The sequence below is a fragment of the Taudactylus pleione genome, unplaced genomic scaffold (assembly GCF_031769625.1).
Source record: "Taudactylus pleione unplaced genomic scaffold, aTauple2 ptg000875l, whole genome shotgun sequence".
Classification (NCBI taxonomy): Eukaryota; Metazoa; Chordata; class Amphibia; order Anura; family Myobatrachidae; genus Taudactylus; species Taudactylus pleione.
This window is the reverse complement of record NW_028285277.1, coordinates 2,849,002-2,872,468: the sequence shown is the minus strand read 5'-3', so window position 1 is coordinate 2,872,468 and position 23,467 is coordinate 2,849,002. Positions and strand designations below refer to the sequence as shown.

At 43.9% G+C, this 23,467-nt stretch overlaps 1 protein-coding gene across 1 annotated transcript in view; it reads right to left on the bottom strand.

Moving 5' to 3' along the window:
• PRMT3 (protein arginine methyltransferase 3) overlaps window positions 1–23,467 on the bottom strand; it is a 150,250-nt gene that overhangs the window by 76,168 nt on the left and 50,615 nt on the right. Inside the window, exons 8-9 of the mRNA XM_088458938.1 lie at window positions 22,044–22,109; window positions 13,817–13,938 (exon numbers count right to left, since the gene is read on the bottom strand). Of these exons, the coding sequence (XP_088315064.1) occupies window positions 13,817–13,938; window positions 22,044–22,109 (188 nt within the window). The remainder of the gene's footprint in view (window positions 1–13,816; window positions 13,939–22,043; window positions 22,110–23,467) is intronic.

The following is a 23,467-nucleotide window of genomic DNA, read 5'->3' as shown; positions in this document are numbered from 1 at the left end:
TATGGCTTTCCACTGACAGGGGAGATATAGGTTATTGTAAAGAATTACTAAACCTGAAATATTACTTACCTTACATTAAACTGATATTAATAACATTCAGCACTGTAGGGATCTTAGTGGATTCTCAGAAGCGGAGCAGTTTCCATGTAGACATTTATTAGACTTTAATACATAGCACAGTCATACTCCTCAATGCAATGTTAGTGGACATCAGTTGGGTAGGGGTATTCACACGGCCATAGCCTCTAACCTCAAATCCAATGTTTCACATATGCTTCCCAGCCTCCATGCCCATAAGGGAGATGACTCAGTCTCCTAGTGATTTCTTTTTGACCTTGACTTCAAGGTTATACAATGTTTAATGACGTGTCCTCTACATTATTGTTGATCAACGGAACCCATACTGACCCTACTGTGACACTCATCATGGACATTTCTCCGTTGCGGTTTAACATCTCCCTAGATCCTCTGTACAGGGCGCTACAAAACTGGTCCGCATAGGAGACGCACAAGTTATCCTTATGGCGGTTGCATATGATGCTAATTTGTCTCTATAATGCTAAATCTTTTTTACGACCACTTATGGATAGATTGGTATATTATGCCCATATCTCATTAGTTTCAATAAACCAGGGGTCCTATATCAAAGAAAAAAAAAAGACCATACTGGCGCACCAGGTCCTGTGAGACGCTATCAGCGATGAGCGTCTTTTTTTGTGAAAAATGAACCAAAGTCGCAATGCACTGCGACTAGGGCACAGCAGCAGACTGCGCTGAGTAATGTGATATGTGACACCTGTATATCTGTGTGCTCCTGAGTCTGTACATAGGAGACTGTGCTGAGTAATGTGATATGTGACACCTGTATATCTGTGTGCTCCTGAGTCTGTACATAGGAGACTGTGCTGAGTAATGTGATATGTGACACCTGTATATCTGTGTGCTCCTCAGTCTGTACATAGGAGACTGTGCTGAGTAATGTGATATGTGACACCTGTATATCTGTGTGCTCCTGAGTCTGTATATGGGAGACTGTGCTGAGTAATGTGATATGTGACACCTGTATATCTGTGTGCTCCTCAGTCTGTATATGGGAGACTGCGCTGAGTAATGTGATATGTGACACCTGTATATCTGTGCTCCTGAGTCTGTATATGGGAGACTGCTCTGAGTAATGTGATATGTGACACCTGTATATCTGTGTGCTCATGAGTCTGTATATAGGAGACTGCGCTGAGTAATGTGATAGGTGACACCTGTATATCTGTGTGCTCCTGAGTCTGTATATGGGAGACTGCGCTGAGTAATGTGATATGTGACACCTGTATATCTGTGTGCTCCTGAGTCTGTATATGGGAGACTGCGCTGAGTAATGTGATATGTGACACCTGTATATCTGTGTGCTCTCCTGAGTCTGTATATAGGAGACAGCGCTGAGTAATGTGATATGTGACACCTGTATATCTGTGTGCTCCTGAGTCTGTATATGGGAGACTGCGCTGAGTAATGTGATATGTGACACCTGTATATCTGTGTGCTCTCCTGAGTCTGTATATAGGAGACTACGCTGAGTAATGTGATATGTGACACCTGTATATCTGTGTGCTCCTGAGTCTGTATATGGGAGACTGCGCTGAGTAATGTGATATGTGACACCTGTATATCTGTGCTCCTGAGTCTGTATATAGGAGACTGCGCTGAGTAATGTGATATGTGACACCTGTATATCTGTGTGCTCCTGAGTCTGTATATGGGAGACTGCGCTGAGTAATGTGATATGTGACACCTGTATATCTGTGCTCCTCAGTCTGTATATGGGAGACTGTGCTGAGTAATGTGATATGTGACACCTGTATATCTGTGCTCCTCAGTCTGTATATGGGAGACTGCGCTGAGTAATGTGATATGTGACACCTGTATATCTGTGCTCCTGAGTCTGTATATGGGAGACTGCTCTGAGTAATGTGATATGTGACACCTGTATATCTGTGTGCTCATGAGTCTGTATATAGGAGACTGCGCTGAGTAATGTGATAGGTGACACCTGTATATCTGTGTGCTCCTGAGTCTGTATATGGGAGACTGCGCTGAGTAATGTGATATGTGACACCTGTATATCTGTGTGCTCCTGAGTCTGTATATGGGAGACTGCGCTGAGTAATGTGATATGTGACACCTGTATATCTGTGTGCTCTCCTGAGTCTGTATATAGGAGACAGCGCTGAGTAATGTGATATGTGACACCTGTATATCTGTGTGCTCCTGAGTCTGTATATGGGAGACTGCGCTGAGTAATGTGATATGTGACACCTGTATATCTGTGTGCTCTCCTGAGTCTGTATATAGGAGACTACGCTGAGTAATGTGATATGTGACACCTGTATATCTGTGTGCTCCTGAGTCTGTATATGGGAGACTGCGCTGAGTAATGTGATATGTGACACCTGTATATCTGTGCTCCTGAGTCTGTATATAGGAGACTGCGCTGAGTAATGTGATATGTGACACCTGTATATCTGTGTGCTCCTGAGTCTGTATATGGGAGACTGCGCTGAGTAAAGTGATATGTGACACCTGTATATCTGTGTGCTCCTGAGTCTGTATATAGGAGACAGCGCTGAGTAATGTGATATGTGACACCTGTATATCTGTGTGCTCCTGAGTCTGTATATGGGAGACTGCGCTGAGTAATGTGATATGTGACACCTGTATATCTGTGCTCCTGAGTCTGTATATAGGAGACTGCGCTGAGTAATGTGATATGTGACACCTGTATATCTGTGTGCTCCTGAGTCTGTATATGGGAGACTGCGCTGAGTAATGTGATATGTGACACCTGTATATCTGTGTGCTCCTGAGTCTGTATATAGGAGACTGCGCTGAGTAATGTGATATGTGACACCTGTATATCTGTGTGCTCCTGAGTCTGTATATGGGAGACTGCGCTGAGTAATGTGATATGTGACACCAGTATATCTGTGTGCTCCTGAGTCTGTATATAGGAGACTACGCTGAGTAATGTGATAGGTGACACCTGTATATCTGTGTGCTCCTGAGTCTGTATATGGGAGACTACGCTGAGTAATGTGATATGTGACACCTGTATATCTGTGTGCTCCTGAGTCTGTATATAGGAGACTACGCTGAGTAATGTGATATGTGACACCTGTATATCTGTGTGCTCCTGAGTCTGTATATAAGAGACTGCTCTGAGTAATGTGATATGTGACACCTGTATATCTGTGTGCTCCTGAGTCTGTATATGGGAGACTGCGCTGAGTAATGTGATATGTGACACCTGTATATATGTGTGCTCCTGAGTCTGTATATAGGAGACTGCGCTGAGTAATGTGATATGTGACACCTGTATATCTGTGTGCTCCTGAGTCTGCATATAGGAGACTGTGCTGAGTAATGTGATATGTGACACCTGTATATGTGTGTGCTCCTGAGTCTGTATATGGGAGACTGCGCTGAGTAATGTGATAGGTGACACCTGTATATGTGTGTGCTCCTGAGTCTGTATATGGGAGACTGCGCTGAGTAATGTGATATGTGACACCTGTATATCTGTGTGCTCCTGAGTCTGTATATGGGAGACTGCGCTGAGTAATGTGATATGTGACACCTGTATATCTGTGTGCTCCTGAGTCTGTATATGGGAGACTGCGCTGAGTAATGTGAAATGTGACACCTGTATATCTATGTGCTCCTGAGTCTGTATATGGGAGACTGCGCTGAGTAATGTGATATGTGACACCTGTATATCTGTGTGCTCCTGAGTCTGTATATAGGAGACTGCGCTGAGTAATGTGATATGTGACACCTGTATATCTGTGTGCTCCTGAGTCTGTATATGGGAGACTGCGCTGAGTAATGTGATATGTGACACCTGTATATCTGTGCTCCTCAGTCTGTATATGGGAGACTGTGCTGAGTAATGTGATATGTGACACCTGTATATCTGTGCTCCTCAGTCTGTATATGGGAGACTGCGCTGAGTAATGTGATATGTGACACCTGTATATCTGTGCTCCTGAGTCTGTATATGGGAGACTGCTCTGAGTAATGTGATATGTGACACCTGTATATCTGTGTGCTCATGAGTCTGTATATAGGAGACTGCGCTGAGTAATGTGATAGGTGACACCTGTATATCTGTGTGCTCCTGAGTCTGTATATGGGAGACTGCGCTGAGTAATGTGATATGTGACACCTGTATATCTGTGTGCTCCTGAGTCTGTATATGGGAGACTGCGCTGAGTAATGTGATATGTGACACCTGTATATCTGTGTGCTCTCCTGAGTCTGTATATAGGAGACAGCGCTGAGTAATGTGATATGTGACACCTGTATATCTGTGTGCTCCTGAGTCTGTATATGGGAGACTGCGCTGAGTAATGTGATATGTGACACCTGTATATCTGTGTGCTCTCCTGAGTCTGTATATAGGAGACTACGCTGAGTAATGTGATATGTGACACCTGTATATCTGTGTGCTCCTGAGTCTGTATATGGGAGACTGCGCTGAGTAATGTGATATGTGACACCTGTATATCTGTGCTCCTGAGTCTGTATATAGGAGACTGCGCTGAGTAATGTGATATGTGACACCTGTATATCTGTGTGCTCCTGAGTCTGTATATGGGAGACTGCGCTGAGTAAAGTGATATGTGACACCTGTATATCTGTGTGCTCCTGAGTCTGTATATAGGAGACAGCGCTGAGTAATGTGATATGTGACACCTGTATATCTGTGTGCTCCTGAGTCTGTATATGGGAGACTGCGCTGAGTAATGTGATATGTGACACCTGTATATCTGTGCTCCTGAGTCTGTATATAGGAGACTGCGCTGAGTAATGTGATATGTGACACCTGTATATCTGTGTGCTCCTGAGTCTGTATATGGGAGACTGCGCTGAGTAATGTGATATGTGACACCTGTATATCTGTGTGCTCCTGAGTCTGTATATAGGAGACTGCGCTGAGTAATGTGATATGTGACACCTGTATATCTGTGTGCTCCTGAGTCTGTATATGGGAGACTGCGCTGAGTAATGTGATATGTGACACCAGTATATCTGTGTGCTCCTGAGTCTGTATATAGGAGACTACGCTGAGTAATGTGATAGGTGACACCTGTATATCTGTGTGCTCCTGAGTCTGTATATGGGAGACTACGCTGAGTAATGTGATATGTGACACCTGTATATCTGTGTGCTCCTGAGTCTGTATATAGGAGACTACGCTGAGTAATGTGATATGTGACACCTGTATATCTGTGTGCTCCTGAGTCTGTATATAAGAGACTGCTCTGAGTAATGTGATATGTGACACCTGTATATCTGTGTGCTCCTGAGTCTGTATATGGGAGACTGCGCTGAGTAATGTGATATGTGACACCTGTATATATGTGTGCTCCTGAGTCTGTATATAGGAGACTGCGCTGAGTAATGTGATATGTGACACCTGTATATCTGTGTGCTCCTGAGTCTGCATATAGGAGACTGTGCTGAGTAATGTGATATGTGACACCTGTATATGTGTGTGCTCCTGAGTCTGTATATGGGAGACTGCGCTGAGTAATGTGATAGGTGACACCTGTATATGTGTGTGCTCCTGAGTCTGTATATGGGAGACTGCGCTGAGTAATGTGATATGTGACACCTGTATATCTGTGTGCTCCTGAGTCTGTATATGGGAGACTGCGCTGTGTAATGTGATATGTGACACCTGTATATCTGTGTGCTCCTGAGTCTGTATATGGGAGACTGCGCTGAGTAATGTGAAATGTGACACCTGTATATCTATGTGCTCCTGAGTCTGTATATGGGAGACTGCGCTGAGTAATGTGATATGTGACACCTGTATATCTGTGTGCTCCTGAGTCTGTATATAGGAGACTGCGCTGAGTAATGTGATATGTGACACCTGTATATCTGTGTGCTCCTGAGTCTGTATATGGGAGACTGCGCTGAGTAATGTGAAATGTGACACCTGTATATCTATGTGCTCCTGAGTCTGTATATGGGAGACTGCGCTGAGTAATGTGATATGTGACACCTGTATATCTGTGTGCTCCTGAGTCTGTATATAGGAGACTGCGCTGAGTAATGTGATATGTGACACCTGTATATCTGTGTGCTCCTGAGTCTGTATATGGGAGACTGTGCAGGATCGGTTAAATTTCACCGATCTGCCAATCACGATAATTTTTTGATCGTGATCGGCAAATCAGTGAAATCCAGCATGTTTGTCTTCAATATTGACCTTTCACCGCTTACCATCTAGGAAAATCATGACGCTTTTGCCCCCAAATAGGGAAACAGGACGTCTACCCCTCTCTTTCAGACTTCTTAAAGCTCTAAACAGAACTGAAAAAGGGCATACTAGATAGTAACATAGGACCGCTTGGACTATGTTAAATGTACCACCAATAAATTCTCTAAACACTGTAACAACGAAAATAAAAAATACAAGAAAAGTCAGCAAATATCTGTAATTTAATGCGCACAAGAAAAGACGACTAAAAAAATGATAAGAGGTGAGAGAAGATTATATTTTTCACTTCTTGCACTGAAGAGGATCCATCTCCTATATACTAACAACATGACAGTTAATGTTACTGGCGACAGTGTAATTATTCACTGCGGGGGAATGTGCTGGGAGCACTGGTGTCCTTATCTGGGTGCTTCTCTGCTATCTCTCCCCGCGCCATCCTCTGCACCCTGGGAATCTCATTAAAGCCGTAATTGAAAAACACGACCCCATGAAACAAAGGGATGGAAAGATGTTAAGGGTGAGCGGCGATCTGACCTCGCCCTCGCCTTAGCAGGGGACCAGGGATTATTATATATTTATAAAGCTTGCTGCTATAACTGTATAAGAGTGGGCACTGGGTCATATAGTTATAGTAGATACTAAATAAATTTGACCACTAATTTAAGGCCTTGCATAACACAGTTATAGGTGACATTGCTGGTAAACATGGCATTAGCTGTAGATATTATTCTAGCACAGGGCTGCCGCTGTATTCAGAGATGAACAGCTATGTATCAAATTGTACAGTATATTAAACAGTGATTATGCAAAAACACTTATTAAAAACAAAATAGGAAGCACACACAGCAATATTCAACCATGGCATCAGATTATATTATACACCATGCATCTACGACGGTCTTTCAAAATGAGCCATAATAATTCAGACAGCAATATATATACATATATACAGTTATATGGATGGACTCCGCTTTCCTTTATGTTACATTAGTAAACGAAGTGGAATCTATATAATGGACTCTGTACATGGGAATATTAATTAATGGGCCATAAGTTGCAACAGTGTATCGATCAAAAAAAAAAAAACTTCCAGTACAACATTGATGGCTACAGCGTGTCAGCCAATAAGCGATGATGGCTACAGCGTGTCAGCCAATAAGTGATGATGGATACAGGGTGTCAGCCAATAAGCGATGATGGCTACAGGGTGTCAGCCAATAAGCGATGATGGCTACAGCGTGTCAGCCAATAAGTGATGATGGCTACAGGGTGTCAGCCAATAAGCGATGATGGCTACAATGTGTCAGCCAATAAGCGATGATGGCTACAGAGTGTCAGCCAATAAGCAATGATGGATACAGTGTGTCAGCCAATAAGCGATGATGGCTACAGCGTGTCAGCCAATAAGCGATGGTGGCTACAGCGTGTCAGCCAATAAGCGATGATGGCTACAATGTGTCAGCCAATAAGCAATGATGGATACAGTGTGTCAGCCAATAAGCGATGATGGATACAGTGTGTCAGCCAATAAGCGATGATGGCTACAATGTGTCAGCCAATAAGCAATGATGGATACAGTGTGTCAGCCAATAAGCGATGATGGCTACAGCGTGTCAGTCAATAAGCGATGGTGGCTACAGCGTGTCAGCCAATAAGCGATGATGGATACAGCGTGTCAGCCAATAAGCGATGGTGGCTACAGCGTGTCAGCCAATAAGCGATGGTGGCTACAGCGTGTCAGCCAATAAGCGATGATGGCTACAGCGTGTCAGCCAATAAGCGATGATGGCTACAGCGTGTCAGCCAATAAGCGATGGTGGCTGCACGTTGGTACATTCAGTGACACCTGTATCGAATATGGATGACCCTATAATGCTTCTCTGTTTCAGTTTCTCTCCCTAGCACAAGAAACAAAATAATATTTATATTCTGTAACACTGTCAGCGATATATCCAGCTTTTAAATGACAATTTCTGGGCAAACATACTGTGAATATTTATACATACAGATCCTGGTATTACTGTTAGGTGCCCAGAAAGTTTGATGCGATTGGGCTGGAATTATTCAATATGCAAATGCATATCGAATGAAACATTCAATTTATCCAGAATGGATTAAGAAACAAACTGCATCATCAAAAGAAAAGTCTAAAAAACCCTGGGAGAAAGAACTGAGCACGACAGACAATAAAACAGATGGCGCAGACCCTCCAGACCTGACAACAAACATTTATTTTGTTTTGTGCCGTTTTAGCTCACACTTACGTTCTACTGCCTGTGCTATGCTCCGGAACAGCGGCAGAGGGCAGGGCGCAGGGCTCCGCCAGCTCAGCTGAAACCATCAAGCATGACCGGGGTCTGTTCCAAGTCAGGACGTCGGCCAAATAGGTCTGCACAAAACCCAGCAAAGTGTTCTGCCTGCCATCCAAAATCAATATCGTGCTGCCTCTCGAGTCAGCCCAGGACACCTGGTAGACCCCTGCAATGAGGCTTAGAGAGGAAACCTCTACGGAACCAGTTTCTAGAGACATAACAAATGGATGTCACTGCCGCTCCAGATGGCCAGACAAGAAACGATGTAACCGTGGCTTCCAAACAATGGCGAGAAACACAGGAGAACGGTGACATTTCTAACATAAAGATGTAATTGTGACATAAATATATCATTCCAAAAGGTGCCGACAACCCGAGCACACAATGAGACCGGAACGCAGGTCACCAGAACAACCGACATGTAGGGGCTCAATTTAATTAGGAGCAAGTTTCCGAAAGAGAGTTTGTATCATGAAACTCGCACACATTGTGTGAATGCACCGCTGCTTCCAGGCCCCCCTCCCCACCCCGGAAAATGCGAGATTCAATTAGAAATGCCAATATGTCGTATATGAGGTGAAGTTGCGCGACTTTTCTACAAAAAGCGACCCGGAGAAGTGTATGAAAAAGTGGGAAAAACATCCTGCCCCTAGGTATATATTTTTTTAAATATATTTTATAGAGTACTTTTTAAATTTAATTACATTTACACAAAAAAATAAAAATATATATTTCTGTGCTGTTTGGACGGAAAAAAATTGTCAGTTAAGTGGTTAAAAGGTGTCAGAAATTGTTTTTGTAGTTTTTACACCCTCAAATAGCTGTCCCCCATCATTTACACCTCCACATACCTGTCCCCCATCATTTACACCTCCACATACCTGTCCATCATTTACACCTCCACATACCTGTCCCCCATCATTTACACCTCCACATACCTGTCCCCCATCATTTACACCTCCACATACCTGTAACCCATCATTTACACCTCCACATACCTGTCCCCCATCATTTACACCTTCACGTACCTGTCCCCCATCATTTACACCTTCACGTACCTGTCTCCCATCATTTACACCTCCACACACCTGTCTCCCATCATTTACACCTGCACATACCTACACCTCCACATACCTGTCCCCCATCATTTACACCTCCACATACTTGTCCCCATCATTTACACCTCCGCATACCTGCCCTACATCATTTACACCTCCACATATCTGACCTACATCATTTACACCTCCACATACCTGTCCCACATCATTTACACCTCCACATACCTGTCCCCCATCATTTACACCTCCACCTACCTGTCCCACATCATTTATACCTCCACATACCTGCCCCACATCATTTACACCTCCACATACATGTCCTACATCATTTACACCCCCACATACCTGTCCCCCATCATTTACACCTCCACATACCTGTCCCACATCATTTACACCTCCACATACCTGTCCCACATCATTTACACCTCCACATACCTGTCCCACATCATGTACACCTCCACATACCTGTCCCACATCATGTACACCTCCACATACCTGCCCTACATCATTTACTCCTCCACAAACCGGTGTTACATTATTTAATACCTCCACGTACCTGTCCAACATCATTTACACCTCCACGTACCTGTCCAACATCATTTACACCTCCACTTACCTGTCCCCCATCATTTACTGCTCCACAAACCGGTGTTACATCATTTAATACCTCCACGTACCTGTCCAACATCATTTACACCTCCACATACCTGCCCTACATCATTTACACCTCCACATACCTGTCCTACATCATGTACACCTCCACATACCTGCCCTACATCATTTACACCTCCACATACCTGTCCTACATCATTTACACCTCCACTTACCTGTCCCCCATCATTTACTCCTCCACAAACCGGTGTTACATCATTTAATACCTCCACGTACCTGTCCAACATCATTTACACCTCCACGTACCTGTCCAACATAATTTACACCTCCACATACCTGTCCTACATCATTTACACCTCCACATACCTGTCCTACATCATTTACTCCTCCACTTACCTGTCCCCCATCATTTACTCCTCCACAAACCGGTGTTACATTATTTAATACCTCCACGTACCTGTCCAACATCATTTACACCTCCACGTACCTGTCCAACATCATTTACACCTCCACTTACCTGTCCCCCATCATTTACTGCTCCACAAACCGGTGTTACATCATTTAATACCTCCACGTACCTGTCCAACATCATTTACACCTCCACATACCTGCCCTACATCATTTACACCTCCACATACCTGTCCTACATCATTTACACCTTCACATACCTGTCCTACATCATTTACACCTCCACATAGCTGTCCCACATCATTTATACCTCCACATACCTGTCTCCCATCATTTACACCTGCACATACCTACACCTCCACAGACCTGTCCCCCATCATTTACACCTCCACATACCTGTCCCCCATCGTTTACACCTCCACATACCTGTCCCATATCATTTACACCTCCACATACCTGTCCCATATCATTTACACCACCACATACCTGTCCTACATCATTTACACCTCCACATCCATGTCTGCACATACCTGTCCTACATCATTTACACCACCACATACCTGTCCTACATAATTTACACCTGCACATACCTGTCCCACATCAGTTACACATCCACATACCTGTCCCCCATCATTTACACCTTCACGTACCTGTCCCCCATCATTTACACCTTCACGTACCTGTCTCCCATCATTTACACCTCCACACACCTGTCTCCCATCATTTACACCTGCACATACCTACACCTCCACATACCTGTCCCCCATCATTTACACCTCCACATACCTGTCCCCCATCGTTTACACCTTCACGTACCTGTCCCCCATCATTTACACCTTCACGTACCTGTCTCCCATCATTTACACCTCCACACACCTGTCTCCCATCATTTACACCTGCACATACCTACACCTCCACATACCTGTCCCACATCAGTTACACATCCACATACCTGTCCCCCATCATTTACACCTTCACGTACCTGTCCCCCATCATTTACACCTTCACGTACCTGTCTCCCATCATTTACACCTCCACACACCTGTCTCCCATCATTTACACCTGCACATACCTACACCTCCACAGACCTGTCCCCCATCATTTACACCTCCACATACCTGTCCCCCATCGTTTACACCTCCACATACCTGTCCCATATCATTTACACCTCCACATACCTGTCCCATATCATTTACACCACCACATACCTGTCCTACATCATTTACACCTCCACATCCATGTCTGCACATACCTGTCCTACATCATTTACACCACCACATACCTGTCCTACATAATTTACACCTGCACATACCTGTCCCACATCAGTTACACATCCACATACCTGTCCTACATCACTTACACCTCCACGTACCTGTCCCCCATCATTTACTTCTCCACATACCTGTCTCACATCATTTACTTCTCCACGTACCTGTCCCCATCATTTACACCTGCACATACCTGTCCTACATCATTTACACCTGCACATATCTGTTCCCCATCATTTACTTCTCCACGTACCTGTCTCACATAATTTGTGTGTGGGGGGGTGGCAGGTCTTATGTAAATGCTTTATTCTTTTTGTGGAAAATACACATTTTGTACTGGGCAATGATCTTACAATATTAGTATATGAGTAATTTATTCCAATTTTTAATTGCCTTCTCAACCACTGGTTAGCGCTGTGCTGCTGCTCCGCTCTCTGTCACTTTGTCTATTCCTATTGGCCAGTATATTGCTAAATAAGTTTGCAGAGTTACAAAGAAATAAGGAAACAGGCTGTGAGCAACTTCCAAACAGCATTTGTTTAAGTAGAGATGACACAAAACCAATGCTATCTGCTAGTCTTACTGACGGCTTTCTTCATAAATAGGGTGAACTACGACACAGAACCTTCACGGTGGTTATTATTATTGTCCTTTATTTATAAGGCGCCACAAGGGTTCTGCAGCGCCTCACACAGTACATAGAAAAATGAGTGAAGAAGCCAGTGACTTACAGTACAATACAATGCAGGACAAGGACATGGATTACATACATTGCTGCATTAGCAGTTCTGAGAGGCATGAAAGGAGTCAGCATTGGGAGGATGTGCTGGTCCGTATAGTGCCTTTTGGAGGTTTTTGGGGTACCTCCTAGGTGAGTCAGCTCTCAGCTTATACATGTGCGGTTATCATGCAGTACATTCATTGTAATTACATGACCCAGAGTGGGTGCTACTATTTTGTAGCAATAATTATTTTGAAGTGAGCGTTTGGGCGTGGGGCTGCCGGAGTGGCACTGGCTGGGCCTTTTTCAGGGCTTCACCACTTAATTCACATAGATATTTTTTCATCACCTTTCCATTTGTTTGTTTATTACTTATGTAATTTTAATTCTTTCTTATTATATTAACGCTTATTGATTATCTGGACACATCTATAATTTACACTTCACTATCACCTTTCTTCCATTTTTGTGTGATGCCCTGGGGACGGTCCTTGGCTGGGTTCTTTTGGGCTGCTCTGCGCCTCGGACGTGAACCCCTTAATGTTAGGGACGCCGGTATAGAGGAGCCTTGACGCTGGCCTGGCGCTTAATCATATATTTTCAAATGTATGCAACCAATACCTCTGAATTTCTATTATCATGTAGGATTGAAGTATTTTTGCTAATATCGCTGCAGTGTGCTGTGCTGGAGGGAATCTTCTTTTTTCTGTGGAACAATATCAGGCTCCCTGATTTCAAACAGCATAAAGTTAATAAACAGATTTATCCCTGAAGGGTCCATAATTCCAGACAAGGAAGGAGAACAAAGAGTTAAATAATGTTATGTTAAAGACAAAGCAGCCTAGAGTGTCAGCTCTGCTCTTCATCGTCTGCAGGCACAGTCAGGACCGCGCTCTAGGCCAAATTATTTGGCTATTTCCTGTAATATAAATAAACACGGATGTATGTGGTATAGGAAGGTCTGTGGTCTCTGGGGTAACCCGGTCTGCACTGATAGAGAAGACTTCAGGTCACACAGATCGCCTCTTATAATTACTGGGACTATTTCCAAATTAATTTCAGAGAAGACGCCGCAATGGAACCCGGACTCCTCCCCGTGAAAGATACAGCCTGACGGCTGACAAACACCGCAGAGCGCCATCTCAGCTACTTACCGGATAATGTCCATTGCGTTGTAGACGATTTCTGACTGGTCGACACCAATCACTTTTCTGGCACCAGCCTTCGCCGCAAACATCGAAAGAATTCCTGTGCCGCAGCCCACGTCCAGGACTACCTGTGTGACAGACGGACATATTTCATTATCATACACACTCCTATCTGGGGCTCTTACACACTGAGCCAAAGGGGACACGATGGAAAAACTCACATCTGAGGGTTCTGTCCAAATATAAACCCCAATATTAGGACGTAGCAAAACAGATTAAACATGTTGTAATTCAGATGGGTGGTAATAGAAACATTACATACACACCTAAAGCAGCATATCTAACAATACTCCCCCCCGAGCTGCCTTACAGCACAAACGCTTCTCATTATAAAGGTCATTTACTAAACACGGTGCGGAAGCAACAGGGAGTAAATGGTATTTGTGAGCCAAGGAGCCCGCGCTCTGCTTAGTAAATGACCCTGAACGTTTCATTACAGAAAAACCAACTGACTTCTGAGCGTTTGTTACATGCTGTAACTCACGTAATACGCCTGGCAGAATGGCTGGTGGGCGAATGCTGTGCTTATTATTAATGGTTTTTTGTTTCAAATGCAAAATAAAACAAAATCGGTGACAAAAATAGATCCTGCCAGGGGAGAGGGGACAGAGCACCGGGGGGGGAGAGGGGACAGAGCGCCGGGGGGGGAGAGGGGACAGAGCGCCGGGGGGGGGGGAGAGGGGGTGAGGGGACAGAGCGCCGGGGGGGGGGGGGGACAGAGCGCCGGGGGGGGGGAGAGGGGACAGAGCGCCAGGGGGGGGGGGGGGGAGGGGACAGAGTGCCGCGGGGAGAGGGGACAGAGTGCCGCGGGGAGAGGGGACAGAGTGCCGGGGGGAGAGGGGACAGAGTGCCGGGGGGAGAGGGGACACAGTGCCGGGGGGAGAGGGGGGACAGTGCCGGGGGGGAGAGGGGGGACAGTGCCGGGGGGAGAGGGGGGACAGTGCCGGGGGGAGAGGGGGGACAGTGCCGGGGGGAGAGGGGACAGTGCCGGGGGGAGAGGGGACACAGTGCCAGGGGAGAGGGGAGGATACAGGCTTTTGGGGTTGAGTAGATTGTTTCAAGGAACTGTGTGCCAGGGGAGAGCGTCATGGGACTGGGCACCAGGAGCAAAGTGCGTGCCAATAGAAAGCTATTTTATGTATCTGACTCACTGTGCCCACCATAAGTAATGTGGGGATAGAGAAAAGTGAAGAGGATAAATGGGGGAGACAGAGGTTGGAAGAGAGGAACGGAGGGGGGTTACTGTGTAATATACTGCCAACTATCTCCATTAATTCCCAATGTAATGGCGAGGGGGCACCTCTGTATTGATAAACAGCCAGTGCTACTAATCTGTGTCCCCTCTCAGCATTGGGAAACCCTCCTGATATTATAGCAATGTCCTAACCTCCCGCTACCTTCTCCAATACAGGATCAGCCAATCAACTTCACGTTTCACCATGGCCACTAACTGCGGAGGTATAGAGTTTGATGAATCCCCGGCGATTTCCCTGACACGGACGCGCTCCTCCCTGTACGGCATCGGGCTCTATATAAGAGTGGAGCAGAGGTGATGGTGAGATGTGCGGATGGAATGGGAACCTGTTACTGTGCCGCTGGTCCCTGGGCGCAGTGTGGACAACGGGCAGCAATAAGATTCGGGGCTTTTCCGGTTATGAAATACGTGTTTGAATTTCATGCAAAAAAAAATTATTTTAGGAGGTGACCCTTAGGCGGTAACTATACAATCCAGCACGTAACACGTTCACACGGAGCCACGGGACACAAGTGTCATCACAGGAGCTTTTACAAAATACTCACCTCAGTATTAAATACAATGTAAATTAAAGTCGCCGACCGTATGTAAAAACTCAGACGCATACAGTATGTGATGACAATACTCAAAGCAGAAAGCTATTCTCTAATTTCAAATGTGAAAGGAAGTTGCTGGCGTTCTATAAATACACAATGATCATTATAACTAGATCTTCTTGCGAATGTTCCTATCTGCGTAACCACAAATCTGTCATCTGCAGATATGGTCTGCCTGGCACTGGAGGGGTTAATGAAGGAGCCACAAGGCTTGTCTTTTACATGCGGCTGATCACCACCCACAGGGTCCTTATCCATGAGAGAAGCCGTCATCCCCCCTGTAATTGAGGCTGTTATCATGGAAGCAGATGACGGCACAGCTAGGCCTGGCGCGGTGCGCTCTCCGCTTCATGCGTTGGACCAGTGACCGTTATTTAAAACTAAATTCACACAAAAAAAAAAAAAGGAGGAAAAATCAAGTCTTAGGGGCTGGAAAGGATCACAATTAAATATAAAAATCAAACAATAATGCGCGAGTCAAAAAATTCAAAGATTCTCTCAGCTTATCAATTCGCCGATTAACTGGTAATATATTAGTGAGCAGTAGTTATAGCAATGGTTGCAAACCAATACACATACAAAAGAATACAGAAAACAATAACCGCACTATATTGAGTTAAAAAAACAGCAGCACCATGTAACAATTAATGTCAAATATATATATATATTTAATGTAAATATAAACAAATAAATTAATACATGTGTTCTCTCTATTTGCTTAAAACATGTATACAATGTATAAACCTAAATATCAAAATAAAATGTTACTAATCACACATTAATACATTGTATCAGCTGGTTGCTAAAGACCCTTTTGTTAAGGGTCACAATAAAAGTTCAACTACAACAATAACAGAACCAATTCCAAGAGAACTTTTATTGTGACCCTTAACCAGCTGATACAATGTATTAATGTGTGATTATTAATATTTTAATAACTTGTTTATATTTACATTAAATATATATATATATACAGTCAGGTGCATAAATACTGGGACATTGACAGAATTTTCATTTTTTGGCCTCTATTCACCACCACAATGGCTTTGAAATGAAACAAACAAGATGTGCTTTACCTGCAGACTTTCAGATTTAATTTGAGGGTAATTACATCCAAATCAGGTGAACGGTGTAGGAATTACAACGGTTTCTATATGTGCCTCCCACTTTTTAAGGGGTCAAAAGTAATGGGACAAACTAAACAATCCTAAATCTAACTTTCACTTTTTAATACTTTGTTGCAAATCCTTTGCAGGCAATTACAGCCTGAAGTCTGGAACGCATAGACATCACCAGACCCTGGGTTTCATCCCTGGTGATGCTCTGCCAGGCCTCTACTGCAAATGTCTTCAGTTCCTGCTTGTTCTTGGGGCATTTTCCCTTCAGTTTTGTCTTCATCAAGTGAAATGCATGCTCAATCGGATTCAGGTCAGGGGATTGACTTGGCCATTGCATAACATTCCACTTTTTAGCCTTAAAAAACTCTTGGGTTGCTTTTGCAGTATGCTTCGGGTCATTGTCCATCTGCACTGTGAAGTGCTGTCCAATGAGTTCTGAAGCATTTGACTGAATATGAGCATATAATAATGCCCGAAACACTTCAGAATTCATTCTGCTGCTTTTGTCAGCAGTCACATCATCAATAAATACAAGGGAACCAGTTCCATTGGCAGCCATACATGCCCACGCCATGACACTACCACCACCATGCTTCACTGATGAGGTGAATTCTGTCAATGTCCCAATATTTATGGACCAGACTGTATGTATATATATAACATTAATTGTTACATGGTGCTGCTGTTTTTGAACACAATAGAGCGCGGTAATTGTTTTCTTTATTCTTAAAACTAAATTCACCACTGAGCAGAACTGGGAGAATTAGAGCAGAGAACGGCAGCTTTGTGTTCATCCTCTCTACTAATCAGTCACACAAAGGAGGGGCATTTGCCCCAGGTCATCAGTTAGGCTACCTAGAAATGGAGCTTGGATAGGAGAGGCCGCAAAAAAAAGCTTCTATCCAAGCGGACGTTGCTTTCAGTCTGCGAATGAATCTCAATCGCATTGCGCAGCAGCCCCGATGGTTAGGGCCAGGGGACGCAGAACGAATTGGGATGCAAAGAGAGAATTTTAGTAGGCGTACCTGGGTGGTAACAGGGGACTGGCCAAATAGTTGTGGGGGTGTCGCGGCCAGCGACTGTTTTTTTTCGCAGTTACGCTGGCACCAGTGGTCATGTTCTGAGCAACCATAAAGCTCTATACACTGTAGTTGGATGGTGAAACCGATGGTGCGACTTATTACGCAAAGTGGCGAATTTGTATGAATCCCATCGGCTGCAGCAATAGCATAAAGACACACTGTGTAAGGCGACTCAGTCACGGCTTCCATCCACCTCTGCATCACGTCCTAAGTCTCCGAGACTAAGACAACAGGGAAAGACAGCAGGGACTACTTGTTAACCTGAACGTAAAGATTTGTACTTTGAGCACAAGGCCGACTGCATTGTGTCCTAATGTGCTCTTTAGCCTTCATCGTGATAAATATTGTCTCAGCCCACAAAACTGCAGCTCCACTGTCCCTTTTGTGCCTCAGTAATATCCCCGATTGCTGGCTAAACGGACGGCTGGACGCTCATGAACACTGACTCAATACACAACATGGCTGACCTACAGCTTTGGACCTACCGGAGTGCATAGGTTTGTGGTGCAAGATAGCTGGGCACAGAGAAAGTGTCCCCAGGATAGAACAGAGTAGGCGCAGCCCTCTGACACTGGTTGCTTGTGGCCCGCCGACCGGCTGGTAAGAAAACGTGTGATTGAGTAAAAGACTCCTCTAAGCGACCAATTAAAGTGTTAAAGTGTATAAAACATTTCATTATTTTATATATGACCATAAGATTCCTGCTTTTATACAGGGGAGTACTGGTTAGTAAATATATATATATATCTATATATATATATATATCTCCAAAATTCTACACACGATACCCCATAATGACAACGTGTAAAAAGTTTTTTTTGCAATTTTGAAAAAAAAAAAAAAAAAAACTAAGAAATCACATGTACAGAAGTGTCACAGCCTTTGCTCAATACATTGTTGATGCACCTTTGGTAGCAATTACAGCCTCAAGTCTTTTTGAATATGATGCCACAAGCTTGGCACACCTATCTTTGGGCAGTTTCATCCATTCCTCTTTGCAGCACCTCTCAGGCTCCATCATGTTGGATGGGAAGCGTCGGTGCGCAGCCATTTTCAGATGTCTCCAGAGATGTTCAATTGGATTCAAGTCTGGGCTCTGGCTGGGCCACTCAAGGACATTCACAGAGTTGTCCTGAAGCCACTGCTTTCATATCTTGGCTGTGTGCTTAGGGTCGTTGTCCTGCTGAAAGATGAACCGTCGCCCCAGTCTGAGGTCAAGAGCGCTCTGGAGCAGGTTTTCATCTAGGATGTCTCTGTACATTGCTGCATTCATCTTTCCCTCTATCCTGACTAATCTCCCAGATCCTTCCACTGAAAAACATCCTCATAGTATGATGCTGCCACCACCATGCTTCACTATAGAAGATGGTATTGGCCTGGTGATGAGCGGTGCCTGGTTTGCTCCAAACATAACGCCTGGCATTCACGCCAAAGAGTACAATCTTTGTCTCATCAGACCAGACAGTCCTTCAGGTGCATTATGGCAAACTCCAGGTGGGCTGCCATGTGCTTTTTACTAAGGAGTGGCTTCCATCTGGCCACTCTAATATACAGGACTGATTGGTGGATTGCTGCAGAGATGGTTGTCCTTCTGGAAGGTTCTCCTCTCTCCACAGAGGAATGTGTAGCTCTGACAGAGTGACCATTGGGTTCTTGGTCACCTCCCTGACTAGGGCCCTTCTCCCCCGATCGCTCAGTTTAGACGGCCGGCCAACTCTTGGAAGAGTCCTGGTGATTCCGAACTATTTCCATTTACGGATGATGGAGGCCACTGTGCTCATTGTGACCTTCAAAGTAGCAGATATTTTTCAATACCCTTCCCCAGATTTGTGCCTCGAGACAATCCTGTCTCGGAGGTCTACAGACAATTCCTTGGACTTCATGCTTGGTTTGTGCTCTGACATGCACTGTCAAGTGTGGGACCTTATATAGACAGGTGTATGCCTTTCAAAATCAGGTCCAATCAACTGAATTTACCACAGGTGGACTCCAATTAAGCTGTAGGAACATCTCAAGGATGATCAGTGGAAACAGGATGCACCTGAGCTCAATTTTGAGCTTCATGGCAAAGGCTGTGAATACTGATGTACATGTGATTTCTAAGGTGCATACACACACAATTTTTTGAACGATTATCGTTAACAATATTGTGTATCGTTCAATCGTTGAAAAAATCGTTCACTTTGAGTTAAAACGATGAACAATTATCGTTCATGCGCGTTCACGTTTGTAGTTCAGTCAGACTGACCAACTCAACGATTTTCATTAAGGGAATATGCAAAAATCATTTGTAGTTAAAAAAAAAATCGTTCACTACATTTAGTAAATTAACGATTTTAGTAAACGATTTTCGTTCATTTTTCCCTTGAAAAAAATGAACGAAAATAGTTTACTAAAATCGTTCATTTACTAAATCATTGTGTGTGTATACAGCTTTAGTGTTTTTTTTTTTGTTTGTTTGTTTTTTTATTAAATTTACAAAAATATCTCAAAAAAAACTTTTCACATGTTGTCATTATGGGGTATTGTGTATTTTGAGGACAAAAAAGAATTTAATCCATTTTGGAATAAGGCTGTAACATAACAAAATGTGGAAAAAGTGAAGCGCTGTGAAGACTTTCCGGATGCACTGTAATTGAAAAAGTTCAGCTGATCATCAGTACCAGAGGGAAAATTAATTACCTGCAGGTAAGCTACAAGTCCCAGCATGCCCTAGCAGTATCTCTCTGCCAGAGCACGTAGTGTACCCAGAATGACTTTGGTCCTTTCACATGCTCATTAAAAACGCAGATTTCGCCTGGTTCTGCTTTTACAAATTACGCGTAAAGAATGTGGGAATGGGGCAATGTAAGGGTTTCCTTATACTGCTATTACGTAAAGAATGTGGGAATGGGGCAATGTAAGGGTTTCCTTATACTGCTATTACATAGAGAATGTGGGAATGGGGCAATGTAAGGGTTTCCTGATACTGCTATTACGTAAAGAATGTGGGAATGGGGCAATGTAAGGGTTTCCTTATACTGCTATTACATAGAGAATGTGGGAATGGGGCAATGTAAGGGTTTCCTTATACTGCTATTACCTAGAGAATGTGGGAATGGGGCAATGTAAGGGTTTCCTGATACTGCTATTACATAGAGAATGTGGGAATGGGGCAATGTAAGGGTTTCCTGATACTGCTATTACCTAGAGAATGTGGGAATGGGGCAATGTAAGGGTTTCCTGATACTGCTATTACCTAGAGAATGTGGGAATGGGGCAATGTAAGGGTTTCCTTATACTGCTATTACATAGAGAATGTGGGAATGGGGCAATGTAAGGGTTTCCTTATACTGCTATTACATAGAGAATGTGGGAATGGGGCAATGTAAGGGTTTCCTTATACTGCTATTACATAGAGAATGTGGGACTGGGGTAATGTAAGGGTTTCCTGATACTGCTATTACCTAGAGCATATGGGACTGGGGCAATGTAAGGGTTTCCTGATACTGCTATTACATAGAGAATGTGGGAATGGGGCAATGTAAGGGTTTCCTTATACTGCTATTACATAGAGAATGTGGGAATGGGGCAATGTAAATCTTTATGTACTTTTTTTTTTCTTCATTCGAAATAGCAACTGCTGAAGTGACACGTATACAAGGTCTGTGTGTTATAAACCCCTTTTAATATTACACAGCAGTTTCAGAGGCAAATTTAGCTTAATGCGGGAACGTTTGCCGGTTAGAGTGAAATATGCATAGTGTGCAATGCGCTTTATGGGAAAGAAACGTGTGCTTAGGCGTGTGTCAGAGGTCTCCTAGATAATATCACAAGAATATATATATATATATTTATAATAAAAGCGTATAGCACAACAGTACGCCATCCATCTCCGCACAGGATTTACGTGCAGGTTCCCGTTAATAAATAAAGAGGAGGAATAAAACGGTTTTGCCGTTATCTGTACTCTGCACCCTCCGGCACTAGACTCACACCCCCAGGAGTGAAACCCATCCTGCATATAAAAGCATCGTCTGTCAGCGTCGTACTGCGCTGTAACCCAAGGCCACTCTGTCACCGAGTCCCCTCTCCGTGACAAATCCGCTGGCTGGATAGAGGAAGACAGCTGCGTTCTCTCACCTTGTCCTTGAAGATCTCAGGATTCTGGTACATGAAGTTTCTATAGCTCTCGGTCCGCACTGCGTCCTACAAAAGGTGGAAAAAAAAAAAAACAGTCTGTAAATAGAACAAAGATTAAATCTGCTGCTGTGTCGCGCTATCCTCTGCTACAAACCCTTTGAAACGAAACATTTATAAAGATCTCGATCTTTATCTGCGCTACAGTTTCTATAATGGCCGACATTTCTATTTTCTATACCTTACGTCTTATATTTGATCTCAAAGCAAAACAAATTGGCATTTTATTTAAAAAAAAATTTTAAACATGCATATATACTAACCAAAAATACAAATAGTACATTTAGTTAACATTTTCTAAATCGCACAGATTAGAAAAGTTAATTGTTATTTTTCCCGCATAGAATTAGACATTATTTGAACAGAGAAAAACTCTGAATCGCACTGAACAATTCCCAATCATTCGGATACATTGGAACGCGGCTCCTGTCCTCTTTATTGTCAGGTTTTCCTTCCTTCAGCGAGTAATCTCCAGCGGTAATTACAGCTAATACAATGCAAATTGGTTTTGCTATCTCAAGCGTGAACCACTGCAACGGTGATCAATTAAAGTGACAAGGGAACGCGTGAAATCATTTCTTCCAAGAAAGCAGCATTTTTGAGAGGTTTGTCTCTGACGATCTGCGTAAATACATGAAAGTGCGTGTATTTTATAAAGGCTGCCTCTGTACTACGTGTCCCCGCTGCAGAGCGCTGCGGAGCATGGGAGGGTTGTTCTCTTGTTGAAGGTGCCAGAACATCGGTGATAGAGGGACGGCTGTCAAATCACCGGCTGATTTCAGAACAAGTGCATTAACTACATCACTGTCCAAAGACACCAGGAACAGGAATGACACAAGTCCTATTCATAATTGGGACCGTTATATGTTTGATTTTGTCAATTAAAAATATTTTATAGAACATCCTGCCGTGGGGTCATTTGCACCGAGAGCTGACCTCTTTCTTGTTCTAAGCTGACATATAATCCGCGCCTAAAGAATAATGACGCAAGAGGAGGCCGACATACACCAAACAGACGTCATGCCGCAGGGAGAACCCTGTGCTCCATCACAAATAGATGAAGCCAAACCCAGTGTCCGCAATCTTATTCCGTGGGTGTGAATGAATGCAACGTAGGTAGTCACAGGCTGGCTGAGACTTCTGGTTCCACGACAGCTGGAAAAACTAGGAGGAGCCGTTTACTCACTAAGTGGCGATAAATGTGCGCCCGCCTGCGTAGCGTATATTGCGTATTTTCACACTGCGCAGAAAGGAGCATGTTAATGTAAAGTCAAAGCAATAATATCGCACCCACACTTACGATCAAAGAAGTAGAAATGGGCTGTGAAGGGGCAACCTCACATGGGCAGGGTTTTGCACCTAACATT